The sequence below is a fragment of the Scophthalmus maximus genome, chromosome 16, assembly GCF_022379125.1.
Source record: "Scophthalmus maximus strain ysfricsl-2021 chromosome 16, ASM2237912v1, whole genome shotgun sequence".
Classification (NCBI taxonomy): Eukaryota; Metazoa; Chordata; class Actinopteri; order Pleuronectiformes; family Scophthalmidae; genus Scophthalmus; species Scophthalmus maximus.
In genome coordinates, this window is record NC_061530.1 from 5292220 (window position 1) to 5309593 (window position 17374).

General features: G+C 45.7%; 1 protein-coding gene across 3 annotated transcripts in view; it reads right to left on the minus strand.

Moving 5' to 3' along the window:
- Window positions 1-1167: 1167 nt before the first annotated feature.
- The window catches only part of LOC118287701 (caskin-2-like), a 52489-nt gene continuing 36282 nt past the window's right edge, over window positions 1168-17374 (minus strand). The window contains exons 11-21 of one of the 3 annotated variants that reach the window (XM_047327725.1): window positions 16293-16410; window positions 14973-15077; window positions 12320-12447; window positions 11946-12027; window positions 8504-8577; window positions 8306-8416; window positions 7691-7792; window positions 7462-7600; window positions 4228-6474; window positions 3895-4132; window positions 1168-3415 (exon numbers count right to left, since the gene is read on the minus strand). In XM_047327725.1, coding sequence (XP_047183681.1) covers window positions 3319-3415; window positions 3895-4132; window positions 4228-6474; window positions 7462-7600; window positions 7691-7792; window positions 8306-8416; window positions 8504-8577; window positions 11946-12027; window positions 12320-12447; window positions 14973-15077; window positions 16293-16410 — 3441 coding nt within the window. In that variant the 3' untranslated portion in view covers window positions 1168-3318. Of the gene's footprint in view, window positions 3416-3894; window positions 4133-4227; window positions 6475-7461; window positions 7601-7690; window positions 7793-8305; window positions 8417-8503; window positions 8578-11945; window positions 12028-12319; window positions 12448-14972; window positions 15099-16292; window positions 16411-17374 lie in introns of all 3 variants that reach the window. The other 2 variants (XM_047327724.1, XM_047327726.1) reach the window with 2 other exon arrangements.

The window sequence follows — 17374 nt, forward strand, 5'->3', positions numbered from 1 at the left end:
ACATGCTCCTTTCCCTCACACCTCGGGACTGTTTCACATTTTCCCCTCAAACTGGCACATTTTGAACTCACAAAAATGCATTTTCGTATACTATGCCATTTTTTTTCCATCTAAATTCTGTATAAAAGGAAAAAAAACCAACACCTGAAAACCCCCACCCCACTCACACACTTTTCCACTTTCATCCATTCCTTCAAACCATAGACTGTATAAAGATGGCCGACGTGTCCCCACCTCATTTGGAGCCAGAGTCTGCGCAGTAGTGATTGCGGAGTGAGATCGCAACGTGATTGGTTGTAGCCCCTTCTTCGTCGTCTTTAATGGCGGTTGGCTACCAGGCGCATTAGCGGGACCTACATAGGTCCCAATATTGAAATGTGGCGGAAAAGCGAAAGAACAGCAGTAGATGTAGTGACTTTTCTATTGTGGTGTTGTGAGGTTCCAAAGTAGTTGTCGTTTACCACTAACCCTTACCACAACCGTAACCCTAACCGAATGAAACGCTGCATTTAAATGCTTCAAAAGTGGAAAATAAAGGGAAAATATGTGAGATGTGACAACACGCATGCGCAGGTGGGCGACCAATGAACAAGCTCATTCTTATCTCGGTTGCAGACGTACCTCGCTGTAGTATCGACGTCCCGCCAATACATCTACACGCATTCCACCAATCACGAGTCTGTCTCAGCTGTCAATCATGACGTGTCATCACGTTTTTAACTAATTGAAACCAAGCTTACCAGAAAAGCAAGCAAGGCATTAGTGTAAGAAGAAGAACTACCTAAAATGAGAGAATCCATCTTTTGGGGGGAAAATTATTTAATGTCTAGTTTTCTGCTTAGACGCTGACTTTTTTTCAGTTTGGTCGGCCTCCTATCAACTAACATTGAGGAGGCGGGGTTTATGCCCTGCCACCGTGGGGAGCTGTCATCTTTATTTACAGCCTATGATTCGAAAATGTACAGAACCGCAATCATCATTGAGGTTTCCCCTCATCTGCAGCGGTACAGAGAAATGCGCAGGTAAAAAAAAGTTCAGAACAAAAGAGGGACAAAACTGAAAAACGTCTGCACAACTGGATTGAGATCGCCATTATAATGTAAAATGTGCTGCATCTAAGATCCACTTTTATTTTCATGGAATGCACCCGGACAAACAAACACCAGCTCAGTACAAATCCTCCTTTTAATCACTTCCAGGATGACACAGTCATTTATTTTAATCAGTATTATTTATAATCAGTAACATCAACAACAAAAGTAACTGACATCCATCAAAGCAGGAACATAGGAACAAATAGTGCTAGAACTGTCAAAATGCCTGAAAAACATTCCAACTCCCTGATTGTGTTACAGTACGCCTGCATCTTCTCCTGGTCAAAGTATGGGAGGAAGTTTATGAGTGCTGTAAAAAAACAAAAACAAAAAACAGGATTAAAGATGGCTGCAGGAAATGGCCTCTCTGTTCTCCTGAAGATTATTGCATGAGGCCAATTAGCGATTCTATTCGCTCTATTCTGTGTCTAAGTGACGTTCCAATGATATTTATAATACGCTTTGGTTTTCTGCTTTAACATTTAAAAAGTTTACATCGTGTCACTCTCTTTAAATTCAAAAATGACGCTTTTTATTTTTGTAGAGACATCTTCAGTCTCTTCAGCCTCGGTCACATCGTTCAAGATACAAAATGCAGGTTGAGACTGGAAAATAAACCACACCCCTCCCTCTGCCTGCGTTGTTAGGCTCCGCCCAGCCTTTCACCTCCACCAAGGGGTGTTCACTGTCTCGGCTGATGTGGGAATCGGGAGCTTGCAAACCTGTGAGACAGTGACCTCTTGCAGGAAGCAGGGCACGAGAGTGAAAGCCTGGGCGTGAGTGCAGTGCTTATAGTAGAGCAGAATCATGCTTATGCGCTGATTGACAGCTGTGGACCCCGCCCTTCACTTCGGCCTTCTCTGTTTGGTTGAGAGGTTGAGACTCACAAAAACGGGAACATCTTTTAACTGCCTCGAGTCTGACGCCTCTGACATGAACTCATGTTATGTATGTGTCAACTAAAACGATATTCAATTGTTTCAACAATATTTATAAAAAAGAGTTACACACTGTAGCTTTAAACTAAAGTTATCACAAAATAGAACCTGTAAATGTTAAAGCGAGAAACAACTGCATAGTGAAGTTGAAATGTTTGGAAGACACATTAGTAAACGGTAAACAAAAAGTGTTATATGAATAGTTTGTCTTTTAAATTAATTTTGTGATTCCACTTTAAGTAAAGATAGTATTAGAAATATCAATTGTAAAAAGTTTTACTTGCTGCAGCTTTTAATTCATCAATTTACAATAGTTTTGTTTTTCTTAAATATAAAAACTGACTTTAAATATTCAGATGGTCCATGTCACACTCCATACTCAAATCTGCAAATCAGCACCTCTATAGATATTCATTCTCAGTGTTGACAGCACTGTTCAACAGTGTTGAACAGGATAATCTCCCGTTCTTTTCCGTGGGACAAAATTTACAGTACGTTCACTCGGCAGCACCCTGAGGCGAGCTGAGCTCCACGGACTCCGCAGCCTCCAGGAGTGCTGAACGCGCTTCCGCGGACACGAGCAGTGCTTTGCAGACGTGATGTTTCTGAAACCTCTCCTATGTGCCTGCCGAAGAGGGATCAGAGACTTTGGTAGAAACATATCTGCTACATACATGTGGAATAGGCTGCTATTTAATACAATTAACGAGCTCTCCCACTGTTACCGACGATGAGCGACAATGGGAAAGTGCTCTAACACTATTGGACCCCAGTGTATATTCATAAGAGTAATGCTAATGTACAGCACAGCTATTTAAACAGTGGATCAGTCGATAGGAACTCCATTTGTTAAAAAAAACAAACGTATAGAGGTATAAATATACTCAGTATAAAGATATCCGACTACACACAATACAGAGCCACCAATAGACTTTATCTATACATTTACAGGTGACGTGAATAAAAATGGACCCTCATTCCCTTTAGTGATCATGTGCTGAGCAGACACACAAGACATCTGGAGGCCGGTGTCGCAGCGGCCGTTTGTCCTTTTTTTTTTGCTTCAATAACATTCCCAGGTGTGTGTCCTCGGGCGAAGTGCTCGCGTTGGAAATCTAGGCAGCGCCGAGGAAACTTTGTGCAGGGGGGAATCCTTAGATGTGCATTTTAATGATTCCTCCCGAGTCCCACAGAGGTCCTGAGCCCCGCAGTCTCTGTTCTCAACGACATCTCTCGAGTCTTTATCTCCTTCTTCTTCTCTGCTGCTCCCTTTGGGTGAAGGAAAGTCACTCCAACATGGCGTCCAGCTGGTCGGCCAGGTCGTCAAACATGTTGCTGATGTCGTCCAGAATATTTCCCGCAGCCTTCACTGTGCTGCCGCCACTGAGGAACACGACAGGACAACGTCACGCAACATATTATAACAAAACAAGCACTGTGGTACATTGATGTTGAATTTCCTCTGCAGTTTATCAACTACTTGTCTAATTTTCGTAGTTTTGTCCATTAGTTTCCATCAGTAATTCTTTACATTATACTCACCAAAGTTAAAACCGAAAAACAATTAGTTATTTGATGTTGTAAGAACGTGATGTTGTAAGAACGTGATGTCGTGACCGTGATCTCTTCTCCAGCCTCATCAGAGCTCACTATCTGGCAATAAGACTCAATAGGTGAACACTGGAACTAATATAAATTTGCCCTACAACAGTTGGCAGATTCACTGTACCTGCATAAAAACCTGTATTTACACTTGACTTTTACATTTCCAGTGATCTACATTACAGTTCCGCCTCCTTAGTGCTAGACGACAGTGAAAGCCCACCAACGTGTGTGTGTGTATGACAGTAAGGTGACTTTACCCGTCCACGCTGCTCCCCTGCGCCAGTTTGTTCTCCACCACCTTGAGAGCAGCCTCCAGCGACGTGCTGGTCTTCTCCAGCCTCTTCTGAGCCAGCAGCTCCAGACCAGCCACGCCGGCCGGAGGCGTTCCCGCCCTCGCCATCAGGCCCGGCAGTGCCGAGGCGGAGTACGAGGGGGACGTCGCTGGAGAGGAGGGAGGGGCGAACACGACGCTCTGGACCGTACCGAGATTTGGTCCTGTGGGATATGAAGAGCAGATATTAGATTTTTTTTTTTTACTTGGTAAAGAAGTTGACCTCCTTTCTGGAAATCTTATTTGTGGTCGGTGTTACCTGCTGTGGATGCCGAAGCGTGGCTGTGCTGAGGGAGTCTTGATGCAGACACACCAGCGACTTTCTGTGGACTCTCAGGCTTGCAAATCACCGTCTGTGGGGGCTTCCCAGCTTTAGGACTGGGTATACCAGTGTGTGTGTGTACGCTGCCACCCAGCCTGGGTGAGACTGTGTGAATCTGTATGCTGGTTAGTTTAGGAATGGCTGTCTGTGCGCTGGCTTGCAGTGGAGAGACTGCGATCAGCGGGGGAGTTGGTTTGCTGTGAGGGGCTTGTTTCAGAGGACTGGAAGGTTTGGAGAACACCGGCGGCTTCGGGCCTTTCCCCATGGAGCCGACTCTCTGGAAAACATGTCTGGGAGGTCCTTCGTCGCGCAGCGCCCTCACATCATCACGTGCGTTTCCGATGTGCGGGTAGTAGTCGTCTCTGTCGGGTGTCGAAGCCTCCTCTGGCGTGGATGCGTCTCTGTCTTTGGGTTTGTGCCGCCTCTTCACTGTGTCAGACTCTTTCAGATTGAACTCTGGGAGCTCCAGGCCGTTTGGGGTCTGGGCCGGCTCCCCTGGGGGAGTCTTAGCTTCAGCGTCTGCCTGGGGGACAACTGCTATCCGGGGCCTCTGCTTGATGGTCAGGTTACCCTCCTCGGCGAAAGGCAGACGGTCACAGGAACTGCGCTTCGGAGATGCAGTAGCATTCTTTGATATTCTTTCACTTTTTCTGTCTTTCTCTTCGGGTGCTCCCTCTGTACTTCTATTTCTCTGTCTATCAGTGTCTCCTTCTGTCCTCTCACTTCCTGTCCTCCTTAGGCCACCAATGCCCAAGGCGGGTACAGGTTTTGAGTGATGTATGATGATGTGAGAAGGAATCAGTGAGGAGACAGGGCTGAAAACAGGAGTAACCGGGATGTGGGTTGGTGGGATATCGATCCTCCTTGATGGACTGCTGCTGCTTCCCTCTAGCCTGGCTGCAATACTCCGCACGCTGCCCGCGCTCTCCATCTCCACTCCTCCCTTTCCCTCTGGCTCCACCCCTTCCCTGTTTCCCAGCTGGCATGGTGGGCTGCCGGTTACGGAGCTCATCCTCTTGGGTGGCGGCGGGGGCGGGCCTTTCTGTCGTGAACGCACGGCGAAAGAATGGCTGCGGTTGATGTGCCGCTGGGCCCCTGTGGCGCTGGTGTGACCGCGCCCTGGCCTGCGGGACAATGTGGCGTAGGAGGGCATGGCCGCAGAGGAAGCAGCGGAGCAGGGGGGGGCGAGGTCGTCGTCGTCGTCTGGCTCGCCGTCGGACAGGGCGTAGCGAGTTAGGCTTTGGGCACGCTTCTTGTGCGGGCCCCTTTGGTTGCCATCAGCTGGGGCTTGTCCAGGCCGGGGCCCCAGCACAGGGACGGCTCCAGGTAGAGGCTTTGAGAGCAGCTGTGGGGCCCCGCTGACACCCGCTGCCTGAGCCTGGAGGAAACTGAAGGCCTTCTGTGTGGGGGGAGACGGAGAGGAAGGGGAGGAGGGGGGCTGGGGCTGGGGCTGGTGCTGGTGCTGGTGCTGGGGCTGGGGCTGATAGAGGCGGTTAGACTGGAAGTGTTTGGCTTTGGGTGGGACAGCTGGGTAGGCAAAACGAGGCATTTTGCTCGGGGTCAGTGGAGGCGTGAGGGGGGAGAAAGGGAGTTTGTTGGGAGTCGCGGTCCGACTCTGGTGCTCCCACATCTCCGTGGGTCTCTGTCTACCCCTGCCTGCAGGACTACTTCCTCCACGCTTGGCCTCCTCCCCTCCTCCGCTACCCAGACTGTCCTTCGACCGGCTCGACGTTCTGGCTGAGGAGGATGTAGCGTGGTGCTCCTGAGAATGTCCAGAATTCCCAGAGTTCCCTGAGCCACGTGACCGCATACTAATGCTCTCCTGACTGACCGACATGGCAGATATACCTGCTGCAGAGGCCACGCCCCTGATACCGAACGCCTCTGCGGCTCCTCCTCCCGCCCTGCCCATCATGGCGCTCTGCAGCTCAGCGCTCAGCTCGCTGTCCTGGAAGGAGAGGAGGGCCCTGGGGGTGCGAGGGGAGGGGCAGCAGGTGTCGGACAGGGCGTCAGGGTGTGCGTGAGCGTGCACGCTGTGTGTTGGTGTGTGTTCGATGGCCACCAGCTCTAGAGCAGCCGGGGGTTTGCGTCTGAGAGTCCCACCGCCAGTTCTGTCCGCGTGGTTACGAGATCGCTGGAGGTCACAGAGTCTCTTCACTGCCAACATGAGCTTCTTTTGATGACCTGAAACAAGCAGATAAAATTACAGTCTACAAACGACAACGCTGACAAGTCCGATGAAACAGTCTGGCTCGTATAGATAATGGATGGGTGCTAAACAGGACCTTATGTGGCCACAAGATGAAATTACGGAATAATTTCACTACATTGTATTTTATTTCTGGAGACTCTTTTGAGACAGTTGTGTGAAAGATAGCACTCTCGATGTGACCTTGGCCTTGAAAAACAGCAGTGAAACCCAGAGTTCACTGAAGCAAGCATGAATACATTTTTTCGTGACAGAATGATTGTGTTAATTCGACATACACTGTTGTATGTAGCTTTGTCGTAGTCACCCTTCTAGGGGGCAGTAAGCGATTTGTAGAAAGCTTGTCTCTCTCTTTACTGATGCTGTGATTTTCATATCAATACCCAAGGTCACGGGTATTGGAGACCGACGCACTAACCACCAGGCCAAAAGCCCAGAGTCGCAACACCACCCGCTAGCACGTTTCTTAACGTGTCGACGAGTGATGTTTACAAACTGCACTCGCAGTGTTGTGTGGTGCGACTCAAACAATTTGTTTTCATTTCAATTTACAGAGCCAGGGATGTGCACAAACAGAACCAACAGCTAGCGTACCGTGAGGATTTTTACAAAACGTGTATTTCTTTAGAATTGCTTACTGCCCCTTTAAATCACTGCTAATTTGCTTGTGCTACAATGATTGTGGAAATTATTTACATGAAATATATACACAGTCCAAAATGAATGCAAAGCACTAATAAATATATATATATATATATATATATATATATATATATATATATATATATATATATATATATATATATATATATATATATATATAAGTAGATTGGACATTTCTATGATCTGTACAAAATTTAAATAAGACCTGTCGATAAAACCTGACTAGCATCAACCAGACGCTTCGAATTTGTGTGAAGCCACACCATGAACGTCATCAAAGTCTGCTCTAATCCCTTTACCCAGTTTGGTGATGCCAATCTCCTGCAGGTCCTCCCAGGTGATGTCTTTGACAATGGTGATGGAGTCGTAGCCATTGTCGCTCAGTCTCTTCTGGTACTGAGGAAGTCCAATAACACTAAGCCACTCCCCCAGGTCCGACTGCCACAACAAACAAACACCAACGGTTAGACACCAGTGGTATGTATTAGATGTTAAAATGTGACTGGGTCAACAGAGGTGCTCTCTCACAGGAATGTAATCAGGCAGCCACTCCGGGATACTCAGCTTGCCAATCTCCATGGAGATCTTCTTTCTATGGCCAGGTTTGGTCACTCCGATTGCCGTCAGGTCCTGATGAAACAAAATGCACAAGACAGCCAGTCAATGAACAACCGGAAAATCATCAGCAAAACAAAGAACACAAACGGGAGTACTATGGAGTTTTCTTTTTCCTGTCACTAAATTTACTTTTCTAGTCTTATTGGCCACACAAAGCGCTTCACAGTACAAATAACATTAACCCATTCTCACACACACACACGCACACACACACGCGCACACACACACACACACACACACACACACACACACACACACGCGCGCGCGCACACACACACACACACACACAACACTAGTTTGGTATTGGATTGAACCGAAGTCAATAGTTGTTTGCGTTTGATGTCACAAACTGTGGATGAAGGTCAGGAAGTGATTTTATTCCATAGTAAAACACTATGATGAGCTCTCAAAGGGCCCGTGGTTCGTGTTGTCGATCAAACCGAAAAACGAAATGTGAAACGCTGTGTCAAGACACTTCAAAATCACGACTTTAAGGTCAAGACGCTCATTGCAACGACAACACACCTCTGGGGTCATCCTGCTGATGGTGGGAACGTCATACCCTGCGCTGATGAAGTTGGATGTGTAATGCTCCAACTGGAACTCACACAACCACTGGTAGATGGCCTCAGAGTCCTTGTAACAGAGGGCAAGAAGATTTACGTCAAATTTATCACCTAAACACACTCGTACACTCAACTACACCCCGAATGATCAACTCACCTTGCCCTCCAGGAGATGTTCTGGCCTGATGAAGCCTTTCTGAGGAGTGCCGTTGACCTGCCGACGGGAGCCACCTAGAAAACACACACGATCAATCCAACACGGCGACAGATGCTTTATTTACGGAGGGACACAAGGCAACGCTGTGAGCAAAAACAGAGACTGAAAAGTAACCAGGTTCTGGCATGTGCCACATGCAAAAACACACACACACACACACACACACACACACACACACACACACACACACACACACACACACACCACACAGCTGCATGAGAGTGAGTGTGTGGTGTGTGTGTCTGGGTCTCTACAGGTGACTTAAGTTGTGTTATCTACCTAAACTGAAAGCTCCCTGAGGCACGCTCATGACTCATCTCTCTGTCAGTCATGACACATCACCACAGGTCTCTGAGGAATGCATCCCCCGTCCCTTTTTCCTCTGTTTTGGCTTGTCTTTTAATCAAGGGAATGGTTTGATCACGGCATTTTCTTTTTATTCTTTAATTATGAATAAATAGACATTTTAGACACTGCTATCTCAAAACCTGGTCAAATCAAAAATAAAAGAGGAGAATTGATTTTAAAAGACAGATTTTCTTTTGCTTCACGTCTTTGAGCAGAGAAATTTCCATGTTCCACACATCAACATTTAAGGAAACACATGTAGGGCTGCAACTAGGGCTGCAATTATTGTGATTATCGATTAATCTGTCGATTATTTTCTCGATTAATTGATTTGTTTTTTGGTCCAGAAAATGTCATAAAATGGTGAAAAATGTCGATCGTTTTGTCCACACACCAAAGATATTCAATTTACTGTCACAGGGGAGCAAAGAAACCAGGAAATATTCACATTTAAGAAGCTGAAATCACAGAATTTTGAAAAACTACTGGAACCGGTTAATTGATTATCAAAATAGTTGGCGATTCAGTTGGTAGTCGACAACTAATCGATTAACTGTTGCAGCTCTAAAAACATCAGCGAAACCCAAGTTCAGTTGTTAAAGTTAATGTAGCTACGACCCCTTGTACTTTGTTGACCTCCACAATGAATGCTCAATATGATTGTAAAATAGAAGACAGTGTAGATACCAGATTGGAAAATTCCTCCAGCGTAACTTTGTGTACCATCCTCATACAGGGCTCTGTGCAATTATGTGCTGCTCTTCCATTTATACCCGTGCAAACTCTTTGCTCTATCACATTCGATCTGAATACCCCATCACATGGTGCAGCTGTTTCTTGGCGAACCAAAAACCTGTCCTGCACAGTCCTGTTGTAACAGCTTTGCTGCGAGGTCCGGAAACAATGAAGCGTGTACCCTTGACTCGTGCCAATGCTATACAACAACATAAGTCTGGAATAAAATCCAAAAAATGGGCTTGTCATTACTTGAAGGGTCAATATATATAATTTTTTTGACAGAATGACAGTTCCTATTACATTCTACACTGAAGCTCAGGACACTTAGTTTTATATTCACTGTCTCCCTCTGCCTCAACAAAGTAGGAAAAAAAACAACCTGAAATGTGAATGTCCCTGACAAATCCCCCCGACAAAGGCATTAAACATCCCATCAAATCAGTACGGGACTTCTTACCCTTCAGGAAGAACAAGAGAGGCAGAGCTCCTGATATTTGGCACTTCATCCTTCCTTCTGCCGCATTCACGTTCACACGTCTCTTCAACTTAACTCATCCAACCTGCTCTGTGCCTCAGACCTTCTCCTTCGTTCTACAGACGATGCTTTTCTTCCCTTGCTTCTGCTCCTGTCTCCTCCCCCTGACCCCCTCCCTTCCCCACTCCTTCAAGCCTCCTTCCTATTCACCCCGAGGTCAGCATCGACCTTTGGCTTCATCTGGCACGTCATTCCTTAATATCTGCAAAGCCCCCTCACAGCGGACAAGGCTCGAGTCCCGAGAACATCGCAATTTGCGGGTCTGTAGTTTTTCCGCAGGTGGAGGCGATCGGGCGCTTTCATGTTCTGTGTCACAGAGAGAAACCGCGGGTTTTATTGGTTTCTGTGGTGAGGTGAGGCCAAGGCCATTCTCTCTCTCCCTCCATCTCATTTCCTTTCTGACGGACGCCAACAACAACTCGATCTGCAGAACAAATGCAACACTGCTACATTTGTCTTAACCTGCATTCCTCAGGTAAAGTGATGTTAAAGGTGTTGCAAAAAGAAGGATTCTTGCTTTTCACCATGATGTATACCTTGGTCCGAAAAATACATCTATAGTCTTTATAAATAAAAATATATTTACATGTAAAATGGTTTAAGTCAAGTTTTTCTTGGGGACCTGCACAAGATTTCAAGAAAGAACTTGATGTTTTAGCCGTTCAAAATAAAAATGAAGGATAAAAAAAGTCCACTGACCACTGATTAAAACACAAACTGAAGTAAGAACATTATATGATCTATAACAACTTAGTTGTATATTAGGTTAAGTTAAAAAATATATTAAAAGAAGAATCTCTAATGCTTTACAAAGAAAATCTAACTTTCCTAAACAAAATAATAATATAACTGGAAAAAATTCTGACTTTAAGTCAAATATTTATGTGAAAATAATAAAACATTAAGAAAAAAGATCAATCAAAAGAAAACAAATTGTCATATTGTGTTAAAAAAGGTGTAATACTTCAAGAATTAAATCAAAAAGAAACAAAGAACAAAATCAAACTTTTACTAGAAAATGCCATGAACAAAAAACTGGACATGTTTTGCAGAAGTGGGCTAAGACCAGCGGGGACTTTTATCCAGACAGTTGTGTCAAAGAGTGCAGAGATCAAAAACACAGGTTCATACCATCCGACAAGGTTTAGGGCTCAGGCTTTATTACTCTTTGGCACGGCAGCCAAAACAAACAGAGGGACTGTCTCTGGATGACAGAGTTAAACTGCTGTACTTGATCTGAGGAGGAGGGGAAGTTAAGCAGACTTTCATTTGACAAACCAACCACTGTCTTTATCCTCGCAACCTTCCCCTCCTCTGTTCAAGTGCTGCGTACCACAGTCTCTTTCTTAAGCGTTTCACTGGAAGAGGCAGTTGCAAAGAAAACATGGTGTCATAGGACAGTGATACTGCAGACCTGACTTTCCCATAACTGTGTTCAGAATTGTTTGTTCAAGCAGCGTATTACAGGACTTGTTACTTTATTCTCATAATATTATGATTAAATGTAAAAACCTGAAGCTCTGAGCTCCCCAAGTTCTGCTTTTTCATTGTTTTTATACAATGACTATAAAGACTTTTGAATTGAGTTTTTCAAAATAACATTCTCATTACATTACAATTTTTTTGAAAATCTCCTTTTTTTAAAGGTTTTTTTTTTTTTTGAAGATGACCTGGCAGAAAGACAACTTCAGATCATCAGAATCAACAGTGTTGTTATTACACAGAGGAAGAAGATGACTGATGTTTGTTTGCCTGACTTACCTGCAGATCCATCAGCCTGTTTGCTGCGGTCTGCTCCTGTCATGTGGAGGTGGTCTCCCGATTCACCAGCAGAGGGAGTCAGCTGCACACAGAAAAAATGGAGAGCGATGAGCTGAAGGTGCATAGAACACATGCATTTCATTATGAGACTACATCTACCTTGGCAAGTCAAGGTAGATATAGACTCATAATGAAATCTTACCTATTCAGCATAGTACTAGTGTGTTTTAGGGAATTTATACAACAAGAAAACCTGCATGGAAGACTTGTGATGGACAATTTTCATAGTGATTTCAAGATTAAGGGATCAACATTTCCATCCTACATAAAGTGTCAGTCCACAAATGCACGGCTTGCCAATGTAATGTCAATACCTTGCCGGTGTCAGCATTTTGGCGATTTGGAGTCCCGTTCTGTTTGTGGCTGCTTTCAGAGCTCTGGCCACTACCGGCGCTGCGACTGCTGCCCACACTGCCGGCACTGCCAACACTGCTCCTGTCACCTGAGAGAGAAAGAGAGAGCGAGAGAGATGAGAAAAGACAGAGAAACAGAAAACAGAGAGAGATTGCATTGTAAAACGAGACTTGCAAAGAAGTTGAGTGAAAGCATGACTCTAGGGTGTAATACACTGCAAAAAAAGAAGTCAATATCAAGTTCGATTAGCGCTTTGACCAACCAAAACTCGTGTTTGTGTGCACATATGCGGCTAAGGCTGGGAGCATAGACTGTACTGTAAAATGGACGTAGCCACCGGGTCCAGAAAATGAAGCCAATGCTGAAGTGCCTGACGCCTGTATTCTCTTGAGGGGACTCCACTGGTTGCAAAAAGATGTCTGTTTCTATAGAAGTCTATGGGAAAATGAATCTACTTCTCACTTGATTTATAACGTCAGTGAACATTTTCCTGAGGAGTTTATGGTCTCAAACGCTAGTTTCAAGTCTTCTTCAATACAGCATGATGTTCATTTTGAAAATCGTGGTCTCATTCAGAGTAAAATAGACGATAAAGCACTGCATGCATTGGGGTGTGGATACAGCGTGATTTACAGCTAATACGGTCCAATCGCTGCATGGTTGCAGGTGTGCATGGGCGAGCTCTCAGTCAGACCCACCTCCCTGCTCCTACTTCTGGTTTCAGAAAACCAAGATGGCGCTGGTCAAAATACTAGACTCGAGGCTTCAAGACGGCAGTTCACAGACCACTGACAGACGCCACGGTGGATGTCACCCGGCTGGGTGGCAATCAGCTTAGATTAGCCTAGAGACCGGAGGTGGGGGCGAACAGCTAGGGGGCAGTAAGCGATTTTGGAGAATGCTTGTCTCTCTCTTTGTTGTTGCTACGATTTTACTGCACTGGCCGGGCAACAAAACCCACAGCTTTGGGTATGGGAGACCGATGCACTAACCACCCAGTGGTTAAAACCCGTGAGTCGCAACGTCATTCGCCTTGACGTCTATTAACGTGTCGGAAAAATCTAGTGATTTTTACAAACTGCGCACGCAGTGTTGTCCAAAACTTGGACAACACTGCGTGCGCAGTTTGCAACAACAGGGGCAATTTGTTAGAACTGGAAAACTTCATATACATACCCAAAACAAATCTGGGGTAGTATATTACCAGAGAGTCGTGAACATCTGGCATATTGGGAGAAATCTTGAAGCACCAGCACATGGGCTGGTGGACCATTTGGTTTTTCTTTACTGACCCACTTTGTGTGCCTGCCATTTAGGGTGCACAAGAGGGCGTGCTGCACACTGAGAAAACATTAGCTTGAATAAATCTAAGCTTAGCAAAGGGGAAGTGTTGGCATGTTGCCAAAACTGCAAGGATTGAATGACAATGTTTTCCACACAGGTTTGCCCTGCAATCTGATTATGTAACTGTTCTGCTGTTTTCACAGGTTACTGTTAGATTGACGATGGTGATTTCACACCCAGTCACCAGAGAGACGGTGAAGATGTGGTGGTGGCAGGAGAAGAGGACGAGCCACGAGAGGTTGAGGAACGTGAGGAAGATGGAGAGCACTACTGAATATCACATTTCATATGCAAATGCGGGACTCACTATTGCCTCTTGAGGTACAAAGTGGTATTATGACGCGGCCAGCTGGTTACAATGCTAACTTCAGGAGATACGCTTATCCCTGCAAGGCAATACATAAATATACAAATAGATTTTTCCACAAATTCTGTTCTTTATATTACTGTTAATGATTCTGATGATGTTTTCTAAATATTTTAGACTAAAATACTACAAAATTTTACGACACAGCCCTGTATGTAATTATCTTTGTATTTTTGCTGTACAGGCTGCGGTGCGGAGGTGTACAGGCTCACCAGCAACCTGAAAGAAGACTCCAAATCAGGGGGTCAAGCTCTCAAGGAATGCTGCTCACTTACCATTATGTCCTGCTGCAAGAAAACACCTATGGTCATGGTTACTGGATCATTGGGGGTGTGGGTGGCTAGGGTGGGGTTGGCAGTGGGGGTGGGGATTGGGATTTGCAGGGTGGATTCATGAGGACAAGACTTTGGGGTTAAAGGAGGATAAAGTTAGGAATAAGCTTCACTAAAGCGACTCTGTTATCAGAAGGGCGGCGGATGAAGCTGGACTACAGGTTCACAGGCGGTCGGGGGTTTTGGGGTTTGGGGCCACACACTCTTACCAGTGGGGGAGCTCCTGAGGACCCAAATGTCCTGAGTGGGGCTAGCAGGACTAGCTGGGGCTGAGAGCTGACTGCCAGGTGGAGCACCTAACGAACACACGCACACACACTTTAGATCCACACTCATGGTTGCCCTGTAGAGCTGAGAGTGGATCTATCATGCTCACCACAGGACTGTTCGAGAGGAGACTATAGATCAGGGGCCGTTTTGGAGGAAAATGTGAAAACCGGGAGGGAATGAATGCGTCACTGGTGGTGAAGAAAAACCAAACAAACAGAAGCAGGGGAGGAGTTTTTGCGTGTGTGTGTGTGTGTGTGTGTGTGTGTGTGTGTGTGTGTGTGTGTGTGTGTTTGTGTGTACCTGTGGGATCATAGCCATGAGTGAATGACTCGTCAGTCTGAGGGGTGGGGCCTTGGCTTGAGGGAGGAGCTCTGGACGCAAAGTGTCGTTGGCAAGGCAGTGATCCTTTGCGGGAGAGAGTGCCCCCTAGGGTCAGGGAGACAGTTTGGCTTGAGGTGGACATGCGTGAGTGAGGGTAAAGTCGACCATGTGCATGCATGTGTGCTTGTCAGTTTGAAGTGCATTATGCATAGGTATGGGAACACTTTTTTTGACATCCGGAGTCTTCACTGTGAACTTTATCATGTATTCTTGCTTGTTGAGTACATGGAACAGCAGCTGAGAAATGGCAATTCACTGTAAATCCTCTCTGGTGTTACATAAGAAGCTGCTGAAAGAGAGTGTAAGATCCCCAACGACGCAGAGAAGGCTTACTTTGTTGTTGGTCCATGGCTGCTGACACCACTGACATTATCACAGAGCTCAGGCGCGCACACAGACACACACACACACACACACAGAGACACACACACTGCTGAGTTTGCCTCACAAGCAAAGAGCCTGTCACCGACTTTAAGTCAAACTCTCTTTTTCTTGTCTCTTCTCCCGCAAGCATGAGCAGACACACACACACACACACACACACACACACACACACACACACACACACACACACACACACACACAGAGCACATAATATCCCAACGTAGACTGTGAGGGTTTTAGCACTGAGCTGACACTCGGCAATCTGGCCGTAGTAATCCTATTAATGTGGGTTTCCGTGTGTGTGTCTCTGCAATGTGTTTGTGTGTGTGTACAGTCTAGCTTGTTGAGGACCAAGAAGTGTTTTATCTTCTTTGCGTGCGTGTGTGCGTGTGTGTGCGTGTCTGTGTGTATGCGCGTGCGTTGCCGTTATTGGACCCCTCACTGTGCTCGTCCCGCTTTTTGAATGTCAATGGCTTTACAAGCTGCAAAACAAACATGGGGCTCATATTCCTTTTATTCTCAGGGATTAAATCAGAGGATTTACAAGCATGCTGAACTCTCCGGTGGCCACGCATGCCAACATGCTACTGCTGGTGTACATGTGGCGAGATGCAGTATATTCTTAGCCCAGATATAACCATAGCCCTGGGTCAGGTTAGTTCTGTCAGCTCAACCCCCCGGCGACAGTGTCCCAAATTAAACAAACCTGCCATTTTTTTTATGACCAGTAGGCATATGCTAGGTCTAGCTAAATGCTTAATGCTTAATGCCAAAATACTGATGGTGGACCCTTCAGCTGTGACTCAAAAGTTCACTTCTACCATCAGTGATGTGTGCTTGTGATTGTTTTTCTACCTGCTCGTCTGCTGAGGACCTCCACCACTGAGGGCGGGAAGAAGCCCACCCGGTCCGTGCCCCGCTGAGTGTCATGGATGTGACCTTTCCACCGGCCGTCTGAGTGCTGCTCCACGACCTGACACCAACAAATCATGAGCACACTTCAGTCGAGACATGTGTTAGCCGTGCAACACTTCACAATACCTAGACTGTAGAACATAAACAATCACTGTAAAAGAAAGGAGAACTCTAACTTTGACTTTGTGCGAGGTGGGGTAGCTTTCCAAACATTTTCCCTTGTCAACTGTATATCAACTGTCGAGTATGCACGTCACGTGTGTGCCTCCTCCGGGCATGCTTTTAAAACCATAATGAGAGAGCCAATGAGCTGGAAATACATTGTGAGTGTTAACAAAATGCCTGGCGAGGGCAAAAAAACAAAACACAGACACCTCGGCCTTCTCACCAAATACTACAGAACAACGCACAAGTTCATACAGGAGTCAGGGTTGTTACAATAATTTTTGTTAAGATATCAAAATACACATCAGCAAGCATGTAAACACATGGGGACACATGAATTAGTGCAAAACCTGTGTGTGTGTGTGTGCGTGTGTGCGTGTGGGTGTGTGCGTGTGGGTGTGTGTGTGTGTGTGTGTGTGTGTGTGAGTGGGTAATGAGAGTGTGACAGCAACAAGTATGTGCCCGTTTCTCTGCTGTGAGCTCCAGCTCAGGGTACACTAAATTATCCTGCAACATCCCACACCAATCCACAACAACAAAGTCTTCATCACATAATCCCCACACTGCTTGTGATTCCCCTGGCACCGACAGAAGCAGCCGCAAGAAGGTAGAGAGTGGTCTTACGGCGGCTGCCAGATAAAACAGAAATATACTGTTGTACATCTGTGTATTTTATTCCTGTATAATAAAAAACCACAAGCCGTATATATATATATATATATATATATATGATATTAAATGAGAGCTCTTAATTTGATACATCAAGGGCAATCCGAACTGGCAGTGTTTTTTGAAAAATGTTTTCTGCATACTAGTGTTTTTTTCTCACTAAACAGATGTGTGTAGTCCACAAAAAC